This window comes from Chelmon rostratus, chromosome 5, assembly GCF_017976325.1.
Source record: "Chelmon rostratus isolate fCheRos1 chromosome 5, fCheRos1.pri, whole genome shotgun sequence".
In the NCBI taxonomy this organism is placed as follows: domain Eukaryota; kingdom Metazoa; phylum Chordata; class Actinopteri; order Chaetodontiformes; family Chaetodontidae; genus Chelmon; species Chelmon rostratus.
This window is the reverse complement of record NC_055662.1, coordinates 17,908,105-17,935,093: the sequence shown is the minus strand read 5'-3', so window position 1 is coordinate 17,935,093 and position 26,989 is coordinate 17,908,105. Positions and strand designations below refer to the sequence as shown.

The window sequence follows — 26,989 nt, the reverse complement described above, 5'->3', positions numbered from 1 at the left end:
GTACAATTAGTGCTGTTTTTTTCCACAAACTCCCTAAAACAACATGAAGATCACACAAGTGGCTTAAAGAAATAAGTCAGCATTCAAAGTGCTTTTATTAGGTGATTTATTTATCACTTAGTTAAAAACTGTACAATTCAAGACACTTCAAGACATTTGGGAAATAAACAACTGAGTGGAACCTTAGATGATTAAACAGTGGGTGTAAATATGAACAGTAAAAGTAAAGACTTGTTTTCTTGGATTGGGTGTGGGGGCTCATTTGGGTTCCAGGTGTTCACATGGTAACAAAGCCAATATGTAAAACTGTGGGGGGGATTGGAAGAGAGAAGGGTTTCAGTATCAGTCCTGGCTGCTAGTATCAGCAAGGGCCACCAGCGGAACTTACACTGCGTGTTTCTGATAGCCCAGCTCCTCCAATGTGAGGATTGTTGGGCGTCTCTTTTCAATTCAGCTGCAGAAAGACACACACTGAAAGGCTGACACCAGCCTGTTTAAAAAAGCTTGCACATCTCTGAGCACTATAATGTCCCTTTAAGCAATGTCTGACATACATTTTACCAAATGTCCACACCTGATATAGTGTCAGCATCATACCAGGTGTGAGATGACAGTAAAGATGTGGACAAGTATGCTGCTTGTCCAAAAAACTCCAGTCTTTAAGCAGTAAACATAATTTGTACAATGTCAGACATCCCCCACAGCTACAATAAGTTATTAAAAATACAAAATTGGTTTGCAGCAGGTTAAGAGGACTTTAGCAACATAAAACTTATTATGCATACCAAGGACTGTGTTGGCTTTATGGTCAAATAAAAAAATATACAAAACATCAATAACAAAGCTATATCAAATGTAAAAAAAACACACAAACATTCATAACATTGTGCATATTTATAAAGTCATGCAATTATTTACACATTGTTGTTTTAAGGCCTTCATCTTTGTCCGCAATGATAAAACGGGAAATTTCCCTGAACCCATAACTATCTTCCCATGTATCCGCGGACCTGTCATTTTTTTTGACGAGTTAAACGTGAAGGATGTGCGCTCATTTGCATGGTCGCACACCTGCACATCTACAGCCAGTCCACATATTCAAAACACCGGCATTAATCTTCATCACTGCTCCATGCATCCTGAAAGGCGGGGTTCACTGAAGACTGGCCCGCAGTACCCTGAAAGAAGCCAAGACATCCAGCTCAATGTGCAAGTCTGAATTAACATCATTCTTTAAATGTACCCATTACAACAGAGTACAAATCACAACCATTTATGTGCATACACTGTAGGGAAAAAAAACTTGGCAGGTGACCTCACATGGCTGTCAAATTTGCCTGATAGCAATTTGTACATGCTTGATGACAACTATAGCTGAGTTTATCTGATAAATGTTCCAGTTGCACCGGAAAAAGACAGGTGATGGGGATCTATTTGTAATTCGATAAGCATTACTAGAATCCAGAAGAGGGATGACACAGTTGAGTAATGGTGTTTTTATTACGTGCTAACACTGAGGTGCCTTGTTTAAATTCCTAAGATGACGATGTTCAACTATGATTTATGTCTGACATGAAGACAAAATAACAAATAACAGTAGAATAATAGAAAGCGTTTAATAATTGTGTTCCCACTGAGATTGTCATTGAACACAGCCAATCAGGGTATTATGTAATTCCTCAATTGTTCCTAACAGGTCTTCTCCATATCTTGTTTCCTACCTTATTTGCATGGTTTGACTCTTCTTCTACATCTGAGGCACGAAGGACAGGAACCCACGCCAGGATGTTACAGTCTTTACCTCCACTATACAGCTCCTACATACAGGGAAGAACAGGGATGCCTCAGTTCTGACACATTGGTTCACACACTGCTGTCACTGCTGTGGGACAAGATGTAGTGGGAGAGGACGAGGACTCCATTCCTGGAGCTCTCCAGAGTGACAAGCTGCCAAACTGCATTCTTATGTTGCACATGCAAAGTCTGCGTGTGACACTGGATGTTGAATGAGCTAATACCGAGGGACTGGGTTGGATGCCCCTGTGCGATTGTGATGATTATGTCTAATTTATGTTCACTGACACTTAAGTAAAAACAGACCACCATATTAGGTTATTATTAAAGAACACTAGTAGAAATAGCTGTGTTATACAGTCTGTTTTGCTGGCACTGAAAGAAGAATGATGCGATAAACACACATCATAGTTGCACCATAAAGTAACACCTATATTTTACTCTGATGAAGGCGATGGCATTACATTTGTCTTATTTTTTTGTAGACGCCTGTATTTGCATTTATATTAGCTCAGCATAGCTTGGGAAATGTTGACTTATCCATGTTATCTGTCTGTGGGAAGCGGCTCATGTGAGACTGCCATTATAACTGCAAATTCCTATTTACTCTTACTGCAGTGACATGAAGGCCGTCACCATGCTGCCGTCTGCCGAGCGATACAGAAGTATCCGCTGCCATACCAGCACACTGCAGACCAGCTTCATTCCTCATGCTGTGACACTCCTCAAGACCATAAAAAATAGTTTTCTTTTTCTGTCTTATTACTTATTTGGCTACTCAAATAATTTTGGTTTCATGAGTAGCATAAAGACACTACTAGTAGCATTTAATTTTATGACCCTGCATTGTAAAATGATAAATAAATTAACCTTGCACCTTGAAGAGATAAATCTAGAAGATGATGAGCAGACATAAACTAACCTTAAAGCTCTAAATGTACAAGAAACCAACTAGACGTGACTGGCAAACAGAAACGGATGGATGGAAATACAAACGGAGGCAGACTGCACATAGATGGGTATATTGGCTAGATGTAACCAGTAACCACCTGGGACTCCGCTGCGTCTCACCTGGTAGTCTGGGTGGAACTCGCAACAGTCAACGTTGTTGTAGTGACCCCTGAGCATCGTGACCAGCTCTCCTGTGTGGAGGGCGTACACCGCGACTGAGCTGCCACATGGCACAAACACAAACTCTGGGCTGCAGCCACGTGACACTGTGAACTGTAGCCTCTTACGACTCTCGTTGCAGACCTTCCCGTAATTTACCTGAGGGACAAATATGAATATGAAACTTTTAATTTTTTAAACGCGGCATTACAGAGCACAAGACCAACACAACTACTTACCTATAGACGTCACTAAAAATCCAGGATGCGATTGTAGAACTAATATTATTTTAAGGTTTAAACAAACAAAAATTACGGTTACATTCCGTGTTACATAAAAACACGTTGCGCATCCTTAAGCTCTAACTAATTTGTTGAGTGCATTTCCACAATCCTGCATTGTTTGCATCCATGTCGACTAGTTTGCAGTCTTCTCCTGCACTACTTTTGCTGGCACATTACTGCATATCTTGGCATCATGTTACTACATCTATAGACGAGTGGAACAGTGTGAAACCACTGGCAGGACTGCGTATCGCGTCACACCTGTGTGGATGTGTGTGATAAACAAAACAATTAACAAAAAATGAGGACCCAACTAGAGGTCAAAAAGTCCAAAGGATACCTGTAATTTTTCACCAGAACAACAGCAGAGCAAGTAACCAATATTTCAAGGCTTCTAAAACTGAACTGAAGGAGTAAAATACCTCTCAGGGTATTCAAAACCATTCAATTTAGATAACATCTTCTCAGACATTCTAACAGTTTTCCAGGAATTGCAGTGACCCTGAAATCAAGATCAACAGGTACAAACAAGCAATTTACTTCACCTTGATGGTGTAGAAACCGAGTCTGGTGTAGACTGTTATACAATTCAAACCTGTTTCACAGTTTGAACCGTGTGAGGCTCTTCTGTCACATCCCCCAATGTGAGGCAGAAATTCCCACTACCTCATCTACAATCTAACTCTGATCTTTGCCCAGGAGAGAAGGTCACTTACGCTTTTAGTCACTAGTTCTCTTATGGTACAGCCTGAAGATGGAAAAATGCCCACCATGGCAACCGTACTATGATGCAGCAGAAAGTAGAAAGCAGAAATTAGAACAGGAGACTGCATGACAGCCCAGAGCAAGTAGCATAGCTTCCCGTGGCTTTAGGGGAAGGTTATGTTTCTGTGGAGTGGGGTTGTGTGAGTGGTTGATAATACGAATTTTCCATTATTTTTCGCAGATCCAACACTATAAAGCAAAGATTCTTAAATACTGGATTTCTGGCCAAACATTAATCCCTATTTCACTTGTTTACATACTAATTTCTCCCATTTCATAATTCCTGAAGGATAATTATTTTAGTAGCTCCATCTGTTTTCCTGATTGTATCCCAATTTGAAGGTTTTTGGAGGAGAAAATACTGGTGTTGAATAAAAATTCCCCCTGTGCTCTGTGTTGAAGAAAAGTGGCCATCGTCCCATGGAACTTCACAATTTAAAACCAAATTCCAGAAAAACAGCTCAAATTGTAGCTGAATCTGACAGCATTCTGCAGAAATTTCAATCACTGCAGTACTAAGTAAGTGCCAGTTAAGATCCTAAGTGTTTGAGATCGGCAGTTGCTAAGAAATAGTAAACATCATGTCTAGCAATCACCAGAGGGCTGTGTAAAGAATAATGAACAGGGTTGATATGGATGGTTTTCCTGCCCCAGTCAAAACAGTGCAGCAGCAGCATTCTGTCCACTTTACTGTCCAGAGGACAGAGGACACGACAATACAGTGATCTGCTGGTAATTAATGTGTCCTCAAGCTTCCATGATGTCTCAAGTCCGATAGCCCTTGTTTGTTTCTGGCTTTTTGGAAAGACACAGTTGCCAAGAAAAAGTTCTTGTTTCCTTTTTTGTTCTTGTTGTTGTAAGAAAGTCATAGATTAATTAATTAACTCTATTGCTTTCTCGTCTTGCAGGTCCGCATGAAGAGTGGTTGAACCTGGATTATGGATTATAGCTACATCCCCTGCCTGACATCCACTGCAACTTCTATTAATATTAGCTATACTACCATTATATCAATAGTCCTGTATTATGTACATATAGTGTCTGCTATTAATACGTCTCACATACATAAATATATCACATATGTATATACTATGCTATATGTACTTCAAACAGCTACGAATCTATTGTAATTGTATTTCTGTCCATCCCCTGACCCCTCCCCTAACCCCTCCCTCTCACTCTCTCTCTCACCCAACCCGTCGAGGCAGATGGCTGCCCATCCAGGGCCTGGTTCTGCTTGAGGTTTCTGCCCGCTAAAAGGAAGTTCTTCCTCGCCACTGTCGCCAAGTGCTTGCTCATGAGGGAATTGTTGGGTCTCTGTAGATGCCTTATATATCCCATTGATCTGGTTTTACAGCCTGCATGTAGGTCTGACTGAGCTCAAATATCTCGGATAAACTTACTACTTATCCATCACATGTTACCCATACCAACTTTTAAGACAATGCTGTGGTGAGAGCTAAATGAATGGTTCTACAGAAGCCGTGTCATCACAAGAAACAAAAACATGGACCTACATGTTTACTGCGTAATTATACAAAACATCATTCAAGTGTATAAACTGCACAACCATAGGACCCAAGAAGTTTCAAACTGAGACAAGGTATTGCTGATATGCAGGGACATCCTGAACCAGTGATAAATTGTACTTTGAAATTAAAAACAGGTGTCAAAAGGGGCACTGAGATCCAGGATAGACAGCTGGGCTGAACCTGTTTTCTAGAATCACAAAAGCACTGATGACCACAACAAGAACAGTTTCTGCAGGTTCTTAAAACAGACTACAGGGTATCAAGCGGGACATTCTGGGTCTCTATTCAAATTCTCCTTCCTTCTTCACTTCTTTCAAGGATCTAGTTTGGGAAAGGCAAATGAAATGGGTCTGTAATTGCTTAATTTGCATAATCCAAAAGGTAAATCTTGGTAGGTTATGAGGATGAGCATTCTTTCTCTCTCTCTTACAAACACAGACACACAGACACACAGACACACACACACACACACACACACACACACACACACACCTTACCAGTGTGTTTTCCCCGGTGGCACTATTCCATAGTCGCATTCGGTCATCAGTTCCAGTAGTGAGGAGGTAGAGGCCATCGGCAGTAAAGCACAGGCCATTCACTCTGCCATTATGAGCTGTGTTCACTGGTTAAACACAGGTAAAACATGGTAACATGCATTTGTCATCTCTTTCCTCCTCCGTCCAACAGTAAATATGTTTTCATATCACTTCTCATACTTATCAATGGAGTGCTTTTAGTGCAGTTGTTAAAACCGCCTTGTCTCCTATTATTACGCAAAACAGCTGAGATTAACTCATTGCAAACTTGTTTCCTCCGAGACACTTCCCCCCCTTAGCTGGAACACAAACAGGACCGCAGGCAAGACAAACAGAAACTGTATGTGCAGAATGTTGACCTCTCCTCCAGAAAGACATACTCAGCAGCGTTAACCTGACTAACCTGAAAGTTCTTACACATAACGTCTGAGAGGGGGAAAATGATGCTGTAAAAGGCTTCATTGTGTGCTTTTAAATGTAGCATTAGAAGCATCGGTTCCCAGGAAAGTTCACTCTGTGACTCTAGATCAATGTGTCCTGTAGTTCTTTCAGTTTGTACGTCAAGATATTTTTGGGTTTATGTGCACATCAGCTCCTATTGTGTGTAAACTGTATATCTGTGAAGCACATCTATAAATTATATGCCATATTGAGGGGCTGCTAAATGGACATCTTGGCCAGTGATTGGTAAATTAATATGGTCGAAGGAGGGGAAATATATGATAGGATGCATCAGCATACAAGCAAATTTTACCCTGCCAATTACACCCCAGGGGACCGTCTGACAATAATTTCTGCTGCCCTTCAATGCCTGCATTTGTCCATCTCCACAAAAAGGCTAAAATATCTACCCAGAGCCCTGCCCACTCAGGATGAATGAGGAAAAAGACACTTGATAAGAAAGAAAAGGGGAGAGGTAACAGTACCTGCCTCAGAGGACGCTTTTGACTTGTCTCCATTGTGCTGGTCCAGAGTGAGGAGACTACCGGAAGCCCGACGCACATCCCATACTTTCACTTTGCTGTCTGCACTTAGATGGAAAATGAGAGAATTAAGTCTGTTTTAGACTCTCCTGTTCAATTAATGAAAATATAGTCCTATAAACTATTCAAAATAAGGATAAGTTCATCCCACTAAGTGTCATATTGGGTTTGTTTTTAAAGGTCAGTTTTCTGTTGGGAATTAACATGCTGCTCCATAATAGAATATCATACACTTCTCTGAGTGCCTCCCCGTGCCAGTTGTTTTCAAAATCACTTACAGTCCACAGGGACAACAGCACACTGATCCCAGTTGGTTAATTAGCATGTCTAATGTAGCATAAAACAGGTGGGGACTGTATCTGCCATATGCTATACTGACAGGGCGACTAGAGTGCCACAGTTAGCATGCGATGTGGTGGCATTATCCTTGACTCAGGGTTGCAATGTGGCCAGATGGGCAGGAACTCAGATGACAAGAACTGCTGGGACACAACATGGCTGGGATTGTACAGACCTGGCGTTATTCTTTGATGTGGCTCTGAGGGCAAACTAGGTGATGATTTCAGCATGAATCTCCACAGAAAGACTGGCAGTTAACAGCGCCTACCTGGCAGTGGCTAAGATGTGCTCATATCTGGGCGACCAGCACACAGACAGGACCTCTGCTCTGTGACCTAGAGGAGTAAAGTTGTGGTTTATGTGCGTGAGGGAAAAACAACAGGAATAGTAAGAGTGTGTATTTGTGGTCTAGTCCACTAACCCTGAAGAACATGAATCCGTGAACCAGACTTCAGGTCACACAGCTGGATTTTAGGGTTTTTGGTGCCAACTGAAAAAGTAGAGACAAAGAAACAGTTGAGGGAGGAGACTAAAAAGGCTGCCAGTGGGATGTTATTTAAAACACTGAAAACGGGGAATTACAATAATAACTTAAAAGTTGAAAATTTCATTCATTTGCAGTTTTAATATTACATTCCTACTTATCAATACTGTCAACATTTATAGATATGTGAGCATAATCTGCTACAATATGTGTATAAGGGAAAGGTACTCCAGAAGTGTAAAAACTGGAGTCTCAGGTTCTCACAGAAAAGGTGTGGTAAACATGAAAACTCACTGATACAAACTTCTGATAAATGTGAGCTAACACACCCAGCATGTGTACATAGGAGGAGGGCAAGGTAGCTGGTGAAATTTATCTGGGATGTCATTAAAATCTAAATAGCCCAACTTATGCAGAGTTAGTGAGCTACATGTGCTTTTTGGGAACAGATTCCCTTAACATTGTCTTCCTCCTTAGATACAAGACTCCAGGGATGTGTTCAATTTGTTTGACAAGCATCTGTAACACCACTGACAGGGAAGGACACACTAAGACACAAAAACAGACACTGCAATTGTCTCTGGCTTAGAAGCAGGCGTGTCGACAAGACTGTTTTTTGTTAATGTGACAGGGTGCACATTTATGAGCTCATACTCAGCAGGCACGAGTAACCTGTTGGTCCGGCCTGGTGACGTGGTGACGTGGCACTTAAATTCCTATGGGGATTTTTTCCATAGAAATCTGTCTCTGAACCTGAATCCATGTATAACCAGCTGACGGCCCACTTCTGTCCCACCCAAGCACACACTGTATAACCTGCATTGTACTGTGGGGAAAACTGTTGTACTCTGCTTGTGGAAATTGATGAGATTTTTGTCTTGACTTGACTTGTTTTTTAGAACTCCAGCTGGTTCATTCTGCAACACTGAGATTAGCAAAAACTGTGGCTACATTCACACACACCTGCAATAAGACTGTGCTTCCTGGCGATGGGGGACAGGTGGTGACTGTAGACATTGCCCTCAAACTCAAAGACCTCAGCAGGCTGAAGAATAACAAAGGGAGAGAAAGAAAAGGAGATGGACAGACAGAGAGGGTCAGTAGGCTATGATGAAAATTCAGCTATCTGTATGCTTAGTGCTATGTATATTTGTGTATGTATGCTGAATGAACATGTTAATTTATGATAAAAGATACAGCATGACCTTAAAAAGGCCATGGCATTAAAGTCTGACTGTAGCATAAAGTCACCACAGCACTGGGAAGGGGTTCAGAGGATGAATTAGTCAAAAATAAAAGCAAGCAGAGAGGGAGGGCAGCAGCTTAGAGCTCAGAAGGCAGCTCACCCGAGCAGCAGTGGCGGTTACAATGCAAATTCTTCAGCAAATATAAAAAGCCTCTCTGTGCCCCATCTGTCAGTGTGTGCCAGCACCGGCGTGCACGCGCATACCACACACACACACACACACACACACACACACACACACACACACACACACACACACACACACACACACACACACACACACACACACACACACACACACACACACACACACACACAGAGGAGGCTCTGTTTGTATAAAAATACCACACATACTAATACACTGTGCACACACATCAATGCAAAGCACACAATAATGTGGAAATACACAAGTCCAATAAATAATTCTACATGCTGGACTGTGTGTGTTTGTATGGGGGACAGAGACAGAGACACACAGAGTAAAACAAATGAAGGGGCGGTGGTTCTTTTCTGTCCCTTCCTTGACCTTTTGAGGTAACCGTGGTGCCAGTGTAACTCTAGCACAGCTCAGGGCCTGCCATATGGGACAATGCGGCATAGAAAGGTAGAAAGCATGAAGCAGAAAATAAGAAAGCGATGGGAGAGATAGTGAAAAGAGCAAAAAGAGAGAAAGGGCAGTGGAGTTCTAAGAAAACAAATGTCAGTTACTTAATAAGCCATTCTCCAATATGCATCGAGTTACCTGTTTATTGGGGACATGCATATCATTTTATATGTTGATTCAGCTCTATTGTAACAAAGTTTATACTGGACAGCATTATAGTGAAAGGTCTTTCTTATTTTGTTCCAATTTACATACTGCACACATGGGAACTAATTGCACAGCTGTACCTAATAAACTGGTAACTCAATGTGTAACACATTTAACATGGAGTAGTCTAGTCTCTGTTCGTTACCTTCAGTGTCTCAGTGTCCCAGACTTTCATGGTCTTGTCAAAGGAACTGGAGACAAACATGCCTGTGTCATAAGGATACCACTGGACTGTCTCGACACTGAATTTGTGGACATGCCGACTGGACCTAAATAAAAAAATGAAATAAAAAAACATGATCAGAGTGATACCCAACTCCATGGGCACAGATTCTTGCTTAAACTCTTTAGTTATCTGCATCCTCCAATTACATTAAAACATAAAAATATAATAAAACCAACAGCTAAATAAATGTACTGTAATGCAATCTTTCCTGTGCGGACAATAAAGCTATATTCACAAGGCAAACGTCCACTGAACATTTTCTTGTAGCCCTGTTCAACCATGTAGATGCATGTTGTCACGACGGATGTTTTAATTGAGTGACAGCATAAACATTCCGACATGAGCGATCAGACTGAGGTCACATTGGCCCAAATTAGAACTGCATCAGAATTGGAGGCATGTGTTCAAGTGTACAAAATAAGGTGCATCATGAACTGTGAAAAAGCTTAGGACACGGTACTGTGAGAACTTGACGCAGTGCTACCCTCTAGTGGACATAACGAGTAAATGGAGTAACACTCACCTGCCGACTGTGCAAACTGCCTTGCAGGTGTACTGTGGTTTCCCACTGAAGTTCTCCAGGTCATAGACGACAATCACCCCATCTGCTCCACCAGACAACATGCTAAACAACACACAGGGCTGACGTCACAGACTGACATTACTTCCTCCAACACAACTTTCAAATTATTTTCCACTAAAGTATGACTGCCAGTAGCTGTCTGTGAAGACTTATCACAGAAAGGTCTGTGGATTACGCCAGGTGATGGGAACATTGCTTCAAGAGACTGTTAGCTTGTGAGATTTTCAAATGTGATTTCTCCACACACGCCAAAGAATAAATGCCATTCACCTCTATTGTGCTAGGCTCATATCACATAATCTATTTTGCAAAAGTTGGTATTAAAAGTACAACAGTTTCAGGCGGATTGTAATGTAGAAATCTATAAACTATAAATCTATAAATCTATAAAGCGGACTTACTATCTGCCCTCTACTGGGTCAATGTCTATGGTGTTGATTCCATTTCCATGGATTCTGTCCACATCTCTGTCAGGATTCAACTTCAGACTAAGCACTCTTTGGAGAAACAAAATCAAAAAAGAAATTGAAAAACAGACAACAAATAAATATAATGCAAATGAGACAAAATATGAAACCATGAAACCATTCATAGACTTACGTTAGTTCAGTTAGCCAATCAATAGAGAACTATGAAATTTTGATACATTTATTTCTTGAGTGAAATTTGCAATCACTGGCTAGAAAAATTTCTCAAATCTTCAGACATGTCAACTATTCTCTTTAACTTTCTATAAGACTGTCAATGGAATAACTTGAGACATGCCAAAAGGCTCCACAGCTCTCTGAGTATTTAATTAATAATGTACAAACGGTAAAAATAGTTACTTCCCACTAGCCGTCACCCTGATGAACAGTAAGCTAATTAAACAGTGTCACTAACCCTCTGACACCAGAACATTCACTGACTGGCCTTTTATCATCCAATAATGCAGTTTGTAACATGTAACATGCAACATTCATCGCTCACTATCACTGTCAACATATATATAATGTATATTTTGCTTATTGCTTCATAATTATTTCTATATATGTACTGCATGTCGTCTTTATTTCTCCTATACAAGTACATTGAGAGCAATGTTTAAACCGGAGTCGAATTCCTTGTATGTGCATACATACAGCCGATTCGGATTGTGATGTATTCTCCCTCACCTTCTCGTTGACTCTGCACGTCTCAGTCGCAGAGGGTCATCCAGACCAGCCTGTCTTGCTGCCAGAAATCCCAACATTGTTTCAACTTTCAGCACAGATCTTAATTTTAGAGCAAGACTAGTACTTAATCTATGCGACCGTAAACTAACCTAGCTCAACGGCTAGCATGTTACTTACACTGAAGTAAATTTCTAATCCAAACTGAAATTTTGGACGTCCAACAAGGCATGATATGATATTCAAAGCTCCGCGATATCTTATTGTGCTCTCCGTATGTTATTGGGGTATTCTGCTTTCATGATTTATTGTTTATTTGACACTAATTTCAACTATCTTCGCAGCAGCACAACACAAAAAGCCGCCATGTTGGAACGTCACGCGTGCTTTATGATGAATGCGACGATTGGCTAGTCAAATATAGCCGTCCAATCACAAAACAGTTTATTGATTCACTTCCCGAACCACGAACGCTTGCATAAACAGTCCAGTGAGAGGGCAGACAGCTAACTGGGGACACAAAACACAGCCCAAAACCTCCGGGTTTTTCTGTGAAAATGAGCAGGATTGCCGGCGTTCTACGGCGTACGTTTGGATTAGTACGAGATCACGTCGGGACAGATCATCTGGGGAATAAATATTACTTGATCCCAGAACAGAAGACATGGACAGGTAAGTCAAGTCTGGTTGTGCTAAAATTAGCCTGAGTCTGTCTGATCCCTGCAGTTTAATCAAGATAGCTTCAAATAGCAGCGATTAAACTTTATTTATCCTTCTTCTGCCCCTGACACTCCTCTGTCTGCAATTTACAGACTATGGTTGTTTTCACTATGACAATCTTTGCTTTTCTTGCCTAGTGTGTTTTCTGTACCTAACAAGGGATATAGTATTCAGGTTAAAAATAAATCTTGATATTCCAGCTATGTATTTGTGTTATGTCATCGCTCTGTTCTTAACTTGTGTTGCTGTGGATGACTTTACCTTTACCCTTTCACCCTTGTAGTAAAAATATCTCACCACTAGATGGAGCAACCGCCTCAATATGAGGATTCCCTTTTTAGTGTTTTTATTAAGATTTCTTAATATTGTATTTAATGCAGCTCACTGCTGTTAGGATTTTACTCATTTTGGGGGGCAAATTGATGGCAGCTCCACTGTCACTCGCCTTCAAAGAGGAAAGAGTCCTCCACTGTTGCAGATGAAATGGTAACTTGTCTGTGGTGAGGATTTAGAAGGAGGTCATATATCCCTACTGAGACGTGGCAGCGCTACATGTAAAGCTCAAGCCAAGCAGCAGAACTGTGTCATCAAGCTAATCCATAGTGGGATGCCAGTGGTGTCCTTCACACACCGTCCCTTGAAGGCCAAGGGTTTGGACTTGCTGCCCAGGCTTGCTGCAAGTCCTCTAGTTATCTGTTACAGGAAGACGGTGAGGCCAATATGATGATTCATCTGAGCATCTGGTGGCACCTTGGCACTGGGGCCTTTCTTAATTGAGAAACACACAACACACTTTGTTTGTAAGGTGTTTACAAGAAGGACACTCTGACATAACCAACTGTGTTTTTACCAGATCACTACGAAAACAGATTATGGAAATTTTCAGGAATTAAACATAAGTGATGCACTAAATGTGGCTACGCCTGTCTTTCCTAGTTTGACTCATTAGCAGATTCCAGGCTGGATATCCCACTTTCCCTTTTCTTGAACACCATAAATCATCATCAGCAATGGTCCTATCCAGACTATAGGTCAGGGGTCACAGGCCTAAGAGCATGACCTTTGCCTGGTCAAGACATGATGCTGCTGGTTGACCAGTCGTGGCCTTTTGGCATGTTAGTAACATACCTTGTGATATTTATCAGATTTATGCTGAGCAGAGATGACTCCCGTTCCAGAAACTGTATTTGTCTAATCTGGGAATAATCCATCCCAACTACACAAACTTATATTTGTCTCCCTCTCTTGGAGCCACATTGTACAACTTCAGTCTTTGTTCGACTAACAGAGGCTGAATACAGTATATATCATACAGTGCATACATTCAGTGCTACTTTTCTCTCTCTCTCTCTCTCTCTTTTTCTGTTTTGCTGGAGAGGAACCGACCTCTGGCAGGATGCAAGTCTGGTTTCTTTCTGACTGAACTTGACTTTGTGCTTCACCTTTTCTCAGCAGTTTGCGGGGAAACTTGCGCCCACCTCGTATTTATAATTCATTACAAGGCTGCTCCTCCACCCGTGGCTGTCAGACTATTCAAATGAGACATCACAGAAGCCCATTTTCTAGCACGCTACAGGCTACCGTATTCACTGTCCAATCACAATGACTGACACTGTGGAGAGGCTAGTTGGCCTGTTGAAAAACTGGTTCTGAACAAACACCCTCATAAACGCCAGACAGGCATGTACACGGGCTCACATATACATTCATAATAAACAAATACAAATATATGGCGCACACATTTGCCTCTTTTTTTTCTGCCACTCACCCCGTTCAGCCTTGTGGAAATAAAGCAGATGCATTATTCAGTCCATATGTCTTGCTAAAGCGAGCTCTTTTTGATCTTAAACTGATAGGCCAAGCGTGGGCTCAGGGCCTTAAGGCATGGACCGCAGGGCTTTTCACTGCAGCACACGAGTAGTGGTTGAAGTAGGTGAGGAGTCTCTCTCTCTCTCTCTCTCTCTCTCTATCTCAACTCTGCCTACTTCTTGTATTCATTTGTCCATCCCCAGTGTTCAGTCAATCCCTCTCTACCTTTATCCATGCTTTGCTGCTCCCATTTTCTACCTCTCTCAATCTGTTAACTTTAGAAAACTGGGGCGTAAGCAATTCCGCGTGTGGTAGGCTGTGCATGAGGACGTTAATGGCTGCTAAGACAGAAAAAATAAACTGAAGCAACTCCTTTTTTTTATGTGAATCTGTCCTATCTGGTCTCAACAACTGCCCAGATTTCTCCTCAGGTTGACCTCTTTATTTGCCTCCAGTTAGTCCTTCCTCCGCTTGCCCATCCCCTTCATTGCTGCCTCTTGATTTTCCTTCTTTGAAGCCAGTCCAGTGAAGATTTCTATTCACAACATTAGAGTAGTTCAGCAGTGTGGAGGGCTAGACCCAGCAGAGAGCTTTCTATCCCCCTCTCCTCAGATGCTGCTGCACATCAAAATGAAAAGGCCTGAGTCTGAAGTACATGCCTAGAGAGGGAGAATGTCTGCCTCTGTCTCTGTCTTTAGAAAAGGTCCAGCTAAAGAGGCCTACTGTGTGCTGCTGCCCCATAGAGAGAGAACTATGCTATGGGCTGTGGAGCCCCAGTGATTGTTGTCTATGGCAGGGCTACAAGAGAAAGCCACTGGCAATCTGGCCACTGGTCTTTAGAAGGTCTTTGCCTTGGTGTTGGCTCCATAGAGCTCAATAGAGAATCTATATTCTTCTCTCTTTCTGTATGCGTCTGTCCCCCAGGCCTCGCTCTGCCTCACACTGCATGGGGCGCCATGTCACGCTGCCCAGATGAAAGCAAAGCATTCTGCGGATGGGCTCATTCGTCTTCAGCAGTGGGCCTGCAGCTTTGACGCCTGCCTTCCCTCCCTTTATTTAGGAAGAGAGGCGCGCTGACATTATCGGCCGCTGCAGGCACATTTGAAAATAATTGCCTGTATGATTGCTATTTTTCTTACCTCTTTGAGGAGGTGTAGCCTTTGTCTTGGAATCAATGGCTGCTCAATACTGGACAGGGGAAAGGCAGTTTCCTTTCATGTCTCAGTGAAAAGGATGTATTTTTAGCGCTATTCATTTTAGCAGTGTGTGCCATGCAGTTTTAATCTATTGGTCCTCTACACTGTGTGGAGAATGGAAGGGATTCAGAGGTTGTTCAGAGGTGCGCCACACTGTTGCCGAGAAAAGATGCATTGACTTGTCGTCCTATCACTATCCCTCTCTCTTTGTCTATTATTTATTTGATTCCCCCGCTCTGTTCTATGAAGTGAAAAACTGAAAAGGCCTCAGTTCTGCTATTTCAGGATGGGCGACTCTGGGGACCGAGGGAGGAGGTGTGTGTGTGTATTGTTGTACCAGTGTGTGTATCTGTGATTGTGTCAGTGTGTTTGTGTGGCATAGCAACTACACACTGTGTGTGTGTGTGTGAGTGTGTGTCAGTGTGTGTGAGTGTGTGCATGTCCACGCGCTATTGTATCTGCTTCGTGTTTTTTTAAAAGAGAAAAAAATTCTGCCATTGTGTGTTTTCTCTCCACTTCATGCCCAAACACACTTAACACAACAACAGATGGCTGTGTGTCATCAGAGCGTTGATTCAAGCCGTGTATTTCCATGGAAAGAGTCACAGCGGAGAGAGACGAGGGTCCAAATGGCTGTTTATTCTGCCACAAGTCATCCCCAGGGTGTGATGAAGGAAGGTCTATCCTACAGTAGGACACCAAGTCTGTGTTTACCATAGAACAGCTATGTCCAGAGCCACTACAGTAAATCATGTTAATTGATCAGCGGCTTTGCAATGCATGGGGTTTAAATGAAGGTTGTTTAATCAAACCAAGTGGGCTTCACTAAACTTGCTGTGTACTGGTTGCCAAGTGTGTATTTGTATGTGTGTGTGTGGTGGAACATCATGGAGTGGCTTAACTACTTCATTAAAAAGGCATTTGAAAAGATAGATGCTGAAAATGAGAGACAGGCACGTTTATTTCTTATGGCAGAACATTGCAAATGGGCATAGCTCAAATAGCAGCATTTGTAGGTCTATTAAACGCTGCCTATCTACAGCTGATGCGTCTCACAACCTTCAAATTTTACATGAATGCAAGCGTTTGAACCTCCTGCAAACTGATTCGCTGTTTGGCCAGCAATCATAGTCAGTAGATGATTAATCAAATACATTTTTCCAGGTGGCCCGGATGTGATTCACTGTCCGGTGCATTCATGTCTCTCTCTGGTCAGATGGCCAGCGAGATGTTTTGACACCTTGGGGCTCCACGTCTGTCAGAAACTCAGCCAGAAAGACTGACAGACAGACTGACACACAAGCAGACATCTCCTGGAGCCTGCCGCTGCTTATTCAATTCAGAATATTTTAATAAAGCAGACAGGCAGAGAGAAATAAGGCTAGGAGTAAGGGAGGAAAGATAAGGCCGAGGGAGACTCACAGAGGGTGGAAAAGAAGGTGGGGTATAGAAAGTGAGTGACAAAGAACAAGGGGGATGCTGACATATGGGGTGAAATTATAGAGTGGGGGAAGAATGGAGAGAGTGAAAGTGAAAGGAGGGTTTCTGACAGAAAGAGGGTGAAATGAGTGGGTGGAACAGGCAGACAGATAGAGGGGGAGAGATAGAAGGTGGAGGTAGGTTAATGGAGGGAGAGAGTGGGGGGGCTGAAGGTGCAATGGAAGGAAAAGGAAGGGGGTTGGATGAGAGTGATGGAGGTGAATAGAAAGGGGTGGACAGCTTGGTGTATGGACATCACACGCAGGGGCCTCAGAGGAGCCGGGGAGGAAGGAGGGGTGTCCGCACTGCTCCACAGCCTCACAAAGGAGGCTGACTTCCTGGCTCGCCATGGTCCTTTTCTGTAACCCATCAGGCAGGGAAGAGACTTCAAGAGGATGGGTGGTCTTAAGTGGAAGTGGCTAAAGCATCCCTTCCACCCTCAAGTACACACGGGTCTGGTTAAAAGTAACACACAGGGGAAATCAGTATTCTTTTCAGCATGTTATTACTTTTATATGAATTATTCTCCTCTGTTCTGCCGTGAGTCGCTCAAGCCTCGGCGGGATCGACAGCAACAGGGACAAACAGAATGAGGGCTGAATGGAAAAAAAAAAAAAAAGACCAGCAGCAGCAGGCCTACTTTACGCCTAAGCTCCTCCTCTCACCAGAACCGATGCAAAACAACGGCTGGCCTTTTCCCTCTAAACCTCATCCCGCGTCACTAGGCTCAGGGCTAATGGGTAACCATGGTTACAGGCCTCACACATCCCCTCCATTTTTTTTCTTCCAGGCAAAGAGATTGGAGGAAAACAGAGAAAGAGAGACGGTGTCAGCATTGGTACCTGGTTGTCCTTGTATCACTGATGCTTTTCGGATCACTCCATCTTCATAAAGCTGTCCATTACCATGCACGCACTGGTCCCCCATCTCTCCCCAGCACACAGCTCAGCTGGAGGGGAATAAAGTAGGCTCAACCCAGGCTGATGGGCTCGCTGCCTCAGGACCGCTTTTTGTGCACCAGTGTCAGGCCCTAAAGTCGTTGCTTTACCTCGCACAACTAGGGCTGTGCAATATGACAAGAAAAACACCTATTGTTTCATATTCAGCTCTATCATTTCTTCCATTGTGTTGAAAATCACACAGTTTACGGCAATATTGTTCATCACGTGGATGACGTGTTGCGTTCCTCTGCACGAAACAGATGCAGGCATGAAATTTGCATGAAGGCGACACAAACAAACATGGAAGCGCCACACAGAGCGGGGTCGTTCCGAACAGGAAAAGGAGTCCGACCAGCCAAGACAAAACAAGAAGCTCGTACCTAAACGAGGGCCGCGCCTCTGTCGCATGGAGGGGGTTTAGGTATGAGAAGTCGGCATTGATTAGAAAACCTTACTTTGCAAACAATGCCGCAGACTCATCCCCAAAAACAGACTCAAACACCACGAACCCTTTTAGCGCCGGTGCAAGCATCATGTCAAATGTGCGTCCTTGAAAATTTGCACAAAGGTTCCTTTTATTTGTCCAGTATATCATTCAAAATGTGATAAGAAGTGGGCCTTTCCATGTGGTCATTATATGTAAACTTGTGATATGTATTTTTATCTGGGTGTGAAATGACCCATATTGGGATATGAGATTTCATATTGTGCCATGAAGCCTGAGAAAGCTGCCCTCTCTGACGTCTATTGAGAGGGAGTGCTGGAGCTGAATGCCATTGCAAGCCCTACAATCTGTTCAGAGACAAGTGAGTGTGGTGTTTCTCGGGATAGACTATATTGATGATGATGAGGAGGAGCATGAGATGCAGGTCCACTATTTGGAGTCAGATGCAGAGAGCTCATTCTGTTTTGTCTCATCTGAGTTTCTAGGGCTCTCCATACCCGGATGTTGCCAATCGAAGCAAGTTCCCCTGACATCTTGCGCCTGTAATCAAAGGCAGAGTGCACACCGCCAGAGAGACGGCCCAAGACACCCAGAATGACATTGTGGAGGTGAAAAACCTCTCAGGTCGCCCCTAGCAGTACTCACCTGGGAGCTGATGTGTGAAGTTGGGGGTTTGTGTCTGTGAGTGTGTGTGCGTGTGTGTGTGTGTGTGTTGAAGCAGGTGATGGAGTTTAGCGGGGTGTGTTTAGGGTTCAAAGAGCAGCCCTCGGAGTGCATCACGTCTTATTCTAACGAACGGGAAGGATAGGCGTACCTTCTGTTTCATTGGCTCCCGGTCTGGCTGCCACGGCAACCCCTCACCCATCCTGCCTCCCTGTCTCCTCCCTTTCTCTCCCCTCCCCCTCCGGTTCCACAGCCAGGCTCATAGATGAGTCGCGCTCAGACAGGTGAGATGGCTCATGAATATTTATGCTGTGGGATTTCATTCCTCCTGCCGCTGGCCCCTCCCCCTCTTCAACGCAGTGCTGCGTTTGTCCTTCACGGTAAGAGGCAGCGTCCTCGCTCCTGTCCCTCAGGTTAATCTGCCTGCTCCCTAGCCTGTGTGTGTGTGTGTGTGTGTGTGTGTGTGTGTGTGTGTGTGTGTGTGTGTGTGTGTGTGTGTGTGTGTGACTGGTAAGTAGGTTTCCCTTAGTGAGTGATGAGAAGGCAGACCTGTCACAAAGGCCCCGCTGAGATCGAGAGCTCCTAACACCTTTCATACCTCTCTCTCTCTCTCTCTCCCCCTCTCTCTCTCTCTCTCTCTGTGCGTGTGTGTACTACATGTAGCTAACATGAAGACGATATAACTCAGTCAATAATCAGAAAAAATAGGTAGTGACTGTTTTAGATAATCAACTGATCTTGCTTGATTATTTTAAGTAACACTACAACATTTACAGGTTCAGTCTTAAAGGTTAAATGATTTTATGCCATGCCTCAATTGGAAAGCTTTGTTACTTTTGAACATGATAATTTGTCATTTATTGCTTTTCTGTATTTTACATCATTGTAAAAAATGTACTTTCGTCTTTTTTGACTGTCAGACAAAGTAAGCGATTTTAAGACATCACTTTAGGCTATGCTGACTTCTTGTGGACTAAATTGTTAGATTGAAAAACAAATGCATTGATGCTTGGATGATTGTGTTCTGGTAGGCAAAGACGAGGCAAAAAAATGGAAAAAATCTCTAGATTAATGAGCGTTAGTTGCAGGGGGCCCCTTAAAATTAGAAATCACTGTGTAAATAATGTGCTCTGCTCTTCTAGATTACATGAAGAGTAGGGCTACATGCAGTGATTACATTGTTTTGTAATCCCAGTGTGCCAAAGTTAGTTGCTGTTGAATTTTTTAATTCACAAGTTTGTTTGTATATCGTTTTGTATATCAGCTCCTGTGAGGTTATTAGTTGTTTTTCTTTATAGAAGTGGTGCGTTTCTTTTCAACTGTTATTGTATAATGGTATATAGCCTTGGCCTGTGTGTTTTTCCGCACTTGTCCCAGATCTGAGATTACCAAGAGAGCGAGGTTCACCCCAATCACACTGACAAGCCTCCTCCCAGTGTGTATGTGGTGGGAGGATCAGCCGTGTTTCATAAATATATGTACATTCTGTATTTGTTATTCAAATCCAAGGATAAAAGCCGTGGTGGAAGGGGTTTAGTCATGCTGCAAAAGCAACAAGACAAGAGGAGAGCCATGTTGGAGTGTGACAGAGAGTAGAGGGGGAGATGCATCCTAGCGAGAGAGAGATAGAGACAGAAAAAGTGGGTGCCTCTCTTTATGCTTATTAGTTAGGCATTAGCTGTAGCTAAGCACATTGCTTGTGGGGACTGTATCGTAATTGTACCATTCCAGTCTGCAGCCACCCACACCCAATGCAAATATGGATACAATCTGTTTATAATTAGCATACCTGTTAAATGTATTTGTTAGTATTGCCTAGAGAACGCGCTCTTTTGTTTGCTGGCAATTGTTTTTTGTTCTGCTGTCGTGGGGGTTTTCTAGGAAAAAGTGTCTCAGAAGACGTTTTATGCCATATATGTAAACAAATTTGAGGATCAATAGGATGTGTTTTAAACATTGCAGGGACAGCTTTGGAGATAAGGTGAGAGAAATGCAGCATTTTTTTTTTTTTTTTTTGTCAGACCTGGATATCAGAAAACTAAAGCTGCAGAGCTGGAGCCTGTGAGGCCCTATAGTGACAATCTAGTGGGAACCAAAGCAGAACCAAAGCAATACTAGCCTAATTAGCTGACCTGATTACTATATAGGCTGGATAAAGTATGGAAAGGAATCATCCTCATAAGGCATAATTACAGAACAGCACATGCGTGAAAAATGTTTTTTTTTCTCTCCTCATTGAAATGAGCTTTAAACTGAACTGAGAAACTTTTATTACAAAGGCATAAGCACAGCCCCCCGTACACACACTTTGCCACTTTTGAGTGCCATCATTCATCCATCCCCGTGCCATAGCTATCTGTTATGGCTGAAGTAAACATTAAGGCCATCAGTCTGCGGTGTGCATGGAGGTGCTCGCCTCCATTTGTCCGTGTCCAGTCAGCTGCGGAGAAACGGTGATGGAATCCTGACAGATTGTCTGTGTTTTGGAGCGTGTTGTTTTCCTTGCCCATCCATTTCTCTCCTCCTAGCCATGTTTGCCATGCATCATCACTCTCTCTCTCTCTCTCTCTCCCTCTCCCTCCTTCCACCTCCTCCTCCCTTGCTTCATCATTTCTCAGAGGGATGGGAGCGATGGATGGACATCCGGCTACCTGCGAGGAGAACCTATCGAAACGCAGCACTTGTTATTAGTGAGCACTGTATGAAGCTGTGTAGCACCACACAAAGACACAACTGGCTCTTTTCAGATTCTCTCTCTTATTCTGCCTCTATCTCTCTACCCACCCCACACACACACGCACATACACACCCTCTACCTCCATCTCCATGTCATTGTGTGCCAGCCAAACTTGTCTAATCAGCAGATTCGACCAAAATAATTGGCGGTGGCCTTGCTGCTAGCGAGCGTCGTGCTGTATACAGATAGGGAAAGGAGCACTTAATATTCCACGCAGCTCGTGCCTCTCCTGTTCTCTGTGATATCTGACCTCTTTTGTCTCCTGCTCGGCTTGATGTTGATTTTGGAGGGCATTGTTAGCCAGAGCGCTGTGATTGGAAGAGGTTGTCAGCGAGGGGGGCTGTGGTTGGTTGGGTTAAAGGGAGGTTGATTTGCATAAAGGCTTAGCCCAGATTTGGAGCCACTCAGCGAGATCTGAGGAGAAGGGCCCGAGGGCCACGAGGTAATCATCCATGGCCTGTCACAGTGCTGTCATCCCTCTGTGTATTTGTGTGTCTGTGCGTCTGTCTGTATCTGCGTGTCTGTGCGAGGAGGAGACACAGAGCATTGTGTCTGCGCCTCTTTGTGTTTGTTTGTATTCCTTTGCGTTTTGTATGCATCATTGTTGAGCGTCTCCATCTCACTCGTGCTCCCTCTCGCTGTCTTGCTTTGTTTTTTTTGTTTTTCCAGGAAGGCTCGTCCGTGCCAAGCGGATGGTAGTGGCAGCCAATCCTACAGAATATGAATATATAGAGGGCAGCATACCGATGGAGTGGGACGGTAAGTCTGGACTGCAGCATCACTGTTACATACTTTAACTATCACTATCATGGATAAATGACAATGTTAACAAAAGAGCTACCCAGCAGAGTACACAAAGTGCTGCACAAATAGAATGGAATAACAAATTCATGGCAGCATCTATTGGGGCCTAGGCTAATCCATTGATTTTTTTTTTTATATCATACTGTGAGATGGGGGTTGGAGAAAGCGTATTCATGAGTTTATCAAAGACGCCTTCTGCTGGTGTTATACAACCGTACCATAAAATAGTGTTTCAAATTTCTTACAACTGGATACAAACTGTTCCCTCTGTCTCAGACTGGCTTTATCCACCTTAAACCCCTCATCCTGCTTCGCCCCATCCCTCATGCATTTTCATCAGGATGCAAATAAGAAAGGGATAAAAGAGGCCCAGAATCCCTGCGCTAGCTGGAGGAAGAGTTCGAAAATCTCTCCCTCTCTCTCTTTCTGGCTCCCTTTAACCTGCTCTGCTGTGCAGCCAGCTCAGCCAAAATAGAGCTCCTTAAAAAGAGAAAAGAGAGAGAGCGATGACAGACAGACACAGTTCTACTCAGGAGGAGAAAGAAGGACAGAGGTACTGATGGAGAATGACAGAGTGTGTACTTTTAAATTCAAAGATCAGAGCGGCTCCACACTTTCTCTTCTGAGACACAGCGCTCAGCGGCGCTGCTCTGCCTAGACTGAAGCAGCAGCGGTGCTTAGACTTCATCATGTGTGTGACTTGGATGTGTTTTCACGCCGCATGTTACCCTATAGTTCGCTAAGTGAAATGAAAGAAAACAAACCGAAAACCCTGGATGCGTTTTCCCGACGAGCTTGGTTACTCAGTAGTTGCACTGAGCTGCTGCGGTGCCCTGAAACTCAGCGATGCCGTAGCCGCAGCCTTTAAATATGACTGCAGGTTTTGTTTGTGCAGCGTATGTTTGTGTGGGTGTTTTCACTCTTCTCTTTTTCCTCCTCTCTCCTACTCCTCCAGCTTGGATCCGAGGCAAACGGAAGGAGCCCCCCACCATCGAGGTACGTTCCACCCCCCACCCCCCACTCCCCTCCGCCTTCCCTCTAGCCTCCCCGCTGTGCTGATGGTTGGACTCTGGGGGACTGGTTACAAGGGAGGGAAAGAAGCAGAGATGGAGAGGAAAGGCTTTGATTTGTTTTATCTTACAGTTTCGAACTGAATGCGGCAACTTTGGGGGACAGGTGTTAAAATAAACAGCAGCTGAAGTGCATTGATGGCGAGACGGAGAGCAAAGACAGCCTCTGAACAAGGGGCTCACTGACACCATGTCCTAGTTTACTTTCTTTTTTTCCAGCAAAAGCCTGCATCTCTGCTTTTTGTGTTTTATTTCTGGCAGTCTCCAAGATGGGAATGGTGAAGGAGTGCAGTTTTTCCCCTCGTGTACCTCTCACTGGGTTTATTGCTCTTTAAATGTGAGAATGCTGGAAATTATTTGGCCGGCACAATGTGGGTCTATAGGAAATCCCTTGGAAGGCCAATACCCCGGCACTCTTTCTATCTCTCTGTCCTCTCTCCCTGCCAGTGGCCAATGCCATCCCCTGCCTCTCCTGCCAGAACATTCTCTTCCAATTTTCTGCCTTGCGTCTGCCCAATAGCTGCCATCGACAGCTGGACAGTGTTGATGTGGCCAAGGCTTCACTCCCAGCACATTACCCTACCCCTTGTCACGCTCCCTCTCTTCCCGGTCCAAGCCGACATAAATTGATTGGATTAAATCCTGTCATTAACAGGCTGGAAAAGCAGCTCAGTATGTTTGTCTCTCCCCCCAAAAGCGGGGATTTTTGGCCACAGCTCTACCCTCTCTTTTCCAGTCCTTCAGTTCTGCCAACACACAACAGCATTATGCCCAGTCCTCCCTTCCTTTTTAGTTTCCCATGCTAGGGAGAGGCTAACATCACTGGACACACTAGCTGTGCCTCAAGTGGGTAACTATTCCACTGGTGGACTGTTCAGGTTATAATTGTTTCCATGAGCTGGAAAGGTTGTTTATATTGGGAATACCTCCTGTCATGTTGGTTTACCAGTCTGTTCCAAGCACTACACTTTTAACCAGGGTTTATTGAACCAATATAGGTTAACCGAACACGCTTGTTCTTTTTCTAGTAAATGCACTACTTCATATTTGACAGATACGCACATTTGTTCCTGGAAGCTGCCCAGTGCAACTCTGTCGGTCCTCTCGCCTTGCCCTGCAGTTGTTTTTTTGTGCCTTGTTCTAGGACAGAACAGAGGCAATTGATTAAGGATGGGGGATTGAAAGCTTTGCAGGACAGTTTGGAGGTTCCAAAAAGTAATCTTGCTGTCGCACTCCATTTTCTGAAATCTTCGGGAAACTGCCACCTCAACATTTCTAACACAACAGCCCTCGGTAGATGATGGGTGGGCGATATGACAATGAATTTGTCAAGCATCTGAGCTTTTGCCATGCCGCTTGTGCCTTTAACATATCTAAGTGCCATAGTGGACAATGCAGGGCTGCTTTATTGGATTGTATGATTTTGACATCAATGTGAAGAATTTTGATTAGTCAGGTATTTAATTAATATATTTGAATTGCACAAAAAATACATTCCTGTCTGATCAGTTTATTCAATAACAATTTTTCATTATTTTTTCAATATATCATGAAATATATTGATAATATGATGCTGACTTTATATATGGTGTCACAGATGACTAGAACATGATATCACAGTATCTGCTAGAATTGAGCTGCCTTACAAAAGGCCTTGGAAAGTATTAAAAAGTCATGAATTTACTTTACAAAGGTCTTGAATATTTTTTCTTGCCTGTCATAGACAGTAACATTAACTTTTTTGTATGTGGTGGCGGGCTGTCGGGAGACTTTATACATCTATAAACTACAAGTGGGATTGTTGTGACAGTGAATGGCATGTGCAGGAGGCCGTTTAATCCTTTTTTTGTGGAGTTCCTGTTAACGGCATAAACATGTAACAAACCCTGCTAACCACAGTAGGAAGGAAGCTCATCAACTAATCATGGGGAAGTGTCGATTTTTGCAAAAATTTAATTCTAATTGGTTCATCTATCCATCAGTCTTCTGCTACATGTCTGGGTCCATGTCATGTTAATTGATTCATAATACTACGAGGAATTATTGCTCTATATTGCTGGGAAGTACTGACATAAATGTGATATGAATGTCAATAAATTCATGTACTTAATAAATAATTCCAGGCCATATCATTCCTACTGGTGTTTCATCATTCTCTGACTGGTATGACCATGAAAAGGAAATTAAATTCCTCTCTATGTGGTATTAAAAAGGTCTTAGATTTAATTGGTGAACACTGCAGAACCCTGAATATGAATGTGTGTCCACCTGTGTATTTTATAGGAGCTGCTGAAGAATGATGCTTACAGGGACCAGATCAAAGTGAAGGCCAAAGAAGTGGAGGAGAAAGATCTGGCCCTACAAGCCAAGGAGTATGAGGAAGGTCTGGTGGCGACCCCTGCAAAGACTTTGGCCAAGGGCCACGCAGCTAGCACCAGCTTCGGCAAGCAGGAGATCAGCAAAGACCCCGTCAGCACTGCGAACACATTCCAGCCTGGCTCCTGGATGCCTGATTCCACAAAATAGCCAGAGACAGCCACATTCACTGAGACCGCTCTACAACGCAGTGCAATCCAAAAGAAAAGCCCTGCAATAAAGACTAACATGCGAATCTGTCACTCACTTTCAGTTGAGACTTTGAAATTTAATGTTAGGAGCACCTTTCAGTATAATGCAATCCAAGTCAGTAACCGAGGAAGTATTTATTTGAAGGATGTTTTATTGGACTGCGTTACATTATGTAAGGGGCTCTATTTTTCCACTCCTCAGTATATATTTTATACACAAAAGACAATATCCATCACTCATCTTGACCGTACAACTGGCCATAAGTGACCACAATGGTTTAATGTAGCTAAAAGGTTAATAAAACAAAGAAAAAACAAATGGTTGTACTTGTAGCAGTCATTGAGTGTACCAAATACAAATACCTGTATCACGTTGAAGAGATGTTGTAGGAAAAATAAAAATAAATTCTGTTGAGATAAATATTAAATGTTTTAAATTCAAGCTGATCAGAAAGACCTCAAGTATTTAGTCATCAGACATTCTAAGGATGAAAAGTATGACTTGTTGAAGGAGCATGTGAAAAAGCGCATCTTTTATCATGTGGGAGTATGTAGATAATATCACTGTTAACTCTAACATGCACTCTGAAATCAGCCAAGATAGAGTCTTGAAACTGTAGTTATGAAATACTGTGATAATGTGTCTGTTTATTATGGAGCTGGTGTCTGCTGCTTGTAAATCACAACTCAAAAGAATGAATAATATAACAGCAT

General features: G+C 43.1%; 2 protein-coding genes across 3 annotated transcripts; one reads left to right on the top strand and one right to left on the bottom strand.

The window, feature by feature from the left end:
- Positions 1–95: 95 nt before the first annotated feature.
- On the bottom strand, positions 96–12,213 carry ercc8 (excision repair cross-complementation group 8). 2 transcript variants are annotated; one of them, XM_041936818.1, is made up of 13 exons: positions 12,025–12,213; positions 11,848–11,905; positions 11,095–11,190; positions 10,634–10,735; positions 10,030–10,153; positions 8,791–8,872; positions 7,765–7,833; positions 7,612–7,678; positions 6,948–7,051; positions 5,983–6,107; positions 2,866–3,063; positions 1,722–1,817; positions 96–1,178 (listed from the first exon to the last, which is right to left on the bottom strand). In XM_041936818.1, exons 1-13 carry the CDS (start codon positions 12,074–12,076, stop codon positions 1,113–1,115), a joined length of 1,239 nt encoding a protein of 412 aa, XP_041792752.1. In that variant the 5' UTR covers positions 12,077–12,213; the 3' UTR covers positions 96–1,112. The 2 variants fall into 2 exon arrangements, with proteins under 2 accessions (XP_041792752.1, XP_041792753.1); XM_041936819.1 differs by having other exon boundaries at positions 11,848–12,167.
- Positions 12,214–12,317: 104 nt separating this feature from the next.
- On the top strand, positions 12,318–26,808 carry ndufaf2 (NADH:ubiquinone oxidoreductase complex assembly factor 2). The gene is made up of 4 exons (XM_041936952.1): positions 12,318–12,516; positions 22,504–22,593; positions 23,594–23,634; positions 25,992–26,808. Exons 1-4 carry the CDS (start codon positions 12,402–12,404, stop codon positions 26,232–26,234), a joined length of 489 nt encoding a protein of 162 aa, XP_041792886.1. The 5' UTR covers positions 12,318–12,401; the 3' UTR covers positions 26,235–26,808.
- The last annotated feature ends 181 nt before the right edge of the window (positions 26,809–26,989 follow it).

Coding starts and splice junctions, on each gene's coding strand:
- ercc8 (XM_041936818.1), bottom strand. CDS start 12,076: ATGCCTTGTTGGACGTCCAAAATTTCAGTTTGGATTAGAAATTTACTT. Junction 11,191..11,847: donor CGTGCAGAGTCAACGAGAAG/GTGAGGGAGAAT, acceptor GTTTCTCCAAAG/AGTGCTTAGTCTGAAGTTGA. Junction 7,052..7,611: donor CACATCTTAGCCACTGCCAG/GTAGGCGCTGTT, acceptor TTTCCATCTAAG/TGCAGACAGCAAAGTGAAAG.
- ndufaf2 (XM_041936952.1), top strand. CDS start 12,402: ATGAGCAGGATTGCCGGCGTTCTACGGCGTACGTTTGGATTAGTACGA. Junction 12,517..22,503: donor AGAACAGAAGACATGGACAG/GTAAGTCAAGTC, acceptor TTGTTTTTCCAG/GAAGGCTCGTCCGTGCCAAG. Junction 22,594..23,593: donor CATACCGATGGAGTGGGACG/GTAAGTCTGGAC, acceptor CTACTCCTCCAG/CTTGGATCCGAGGCAAACGG.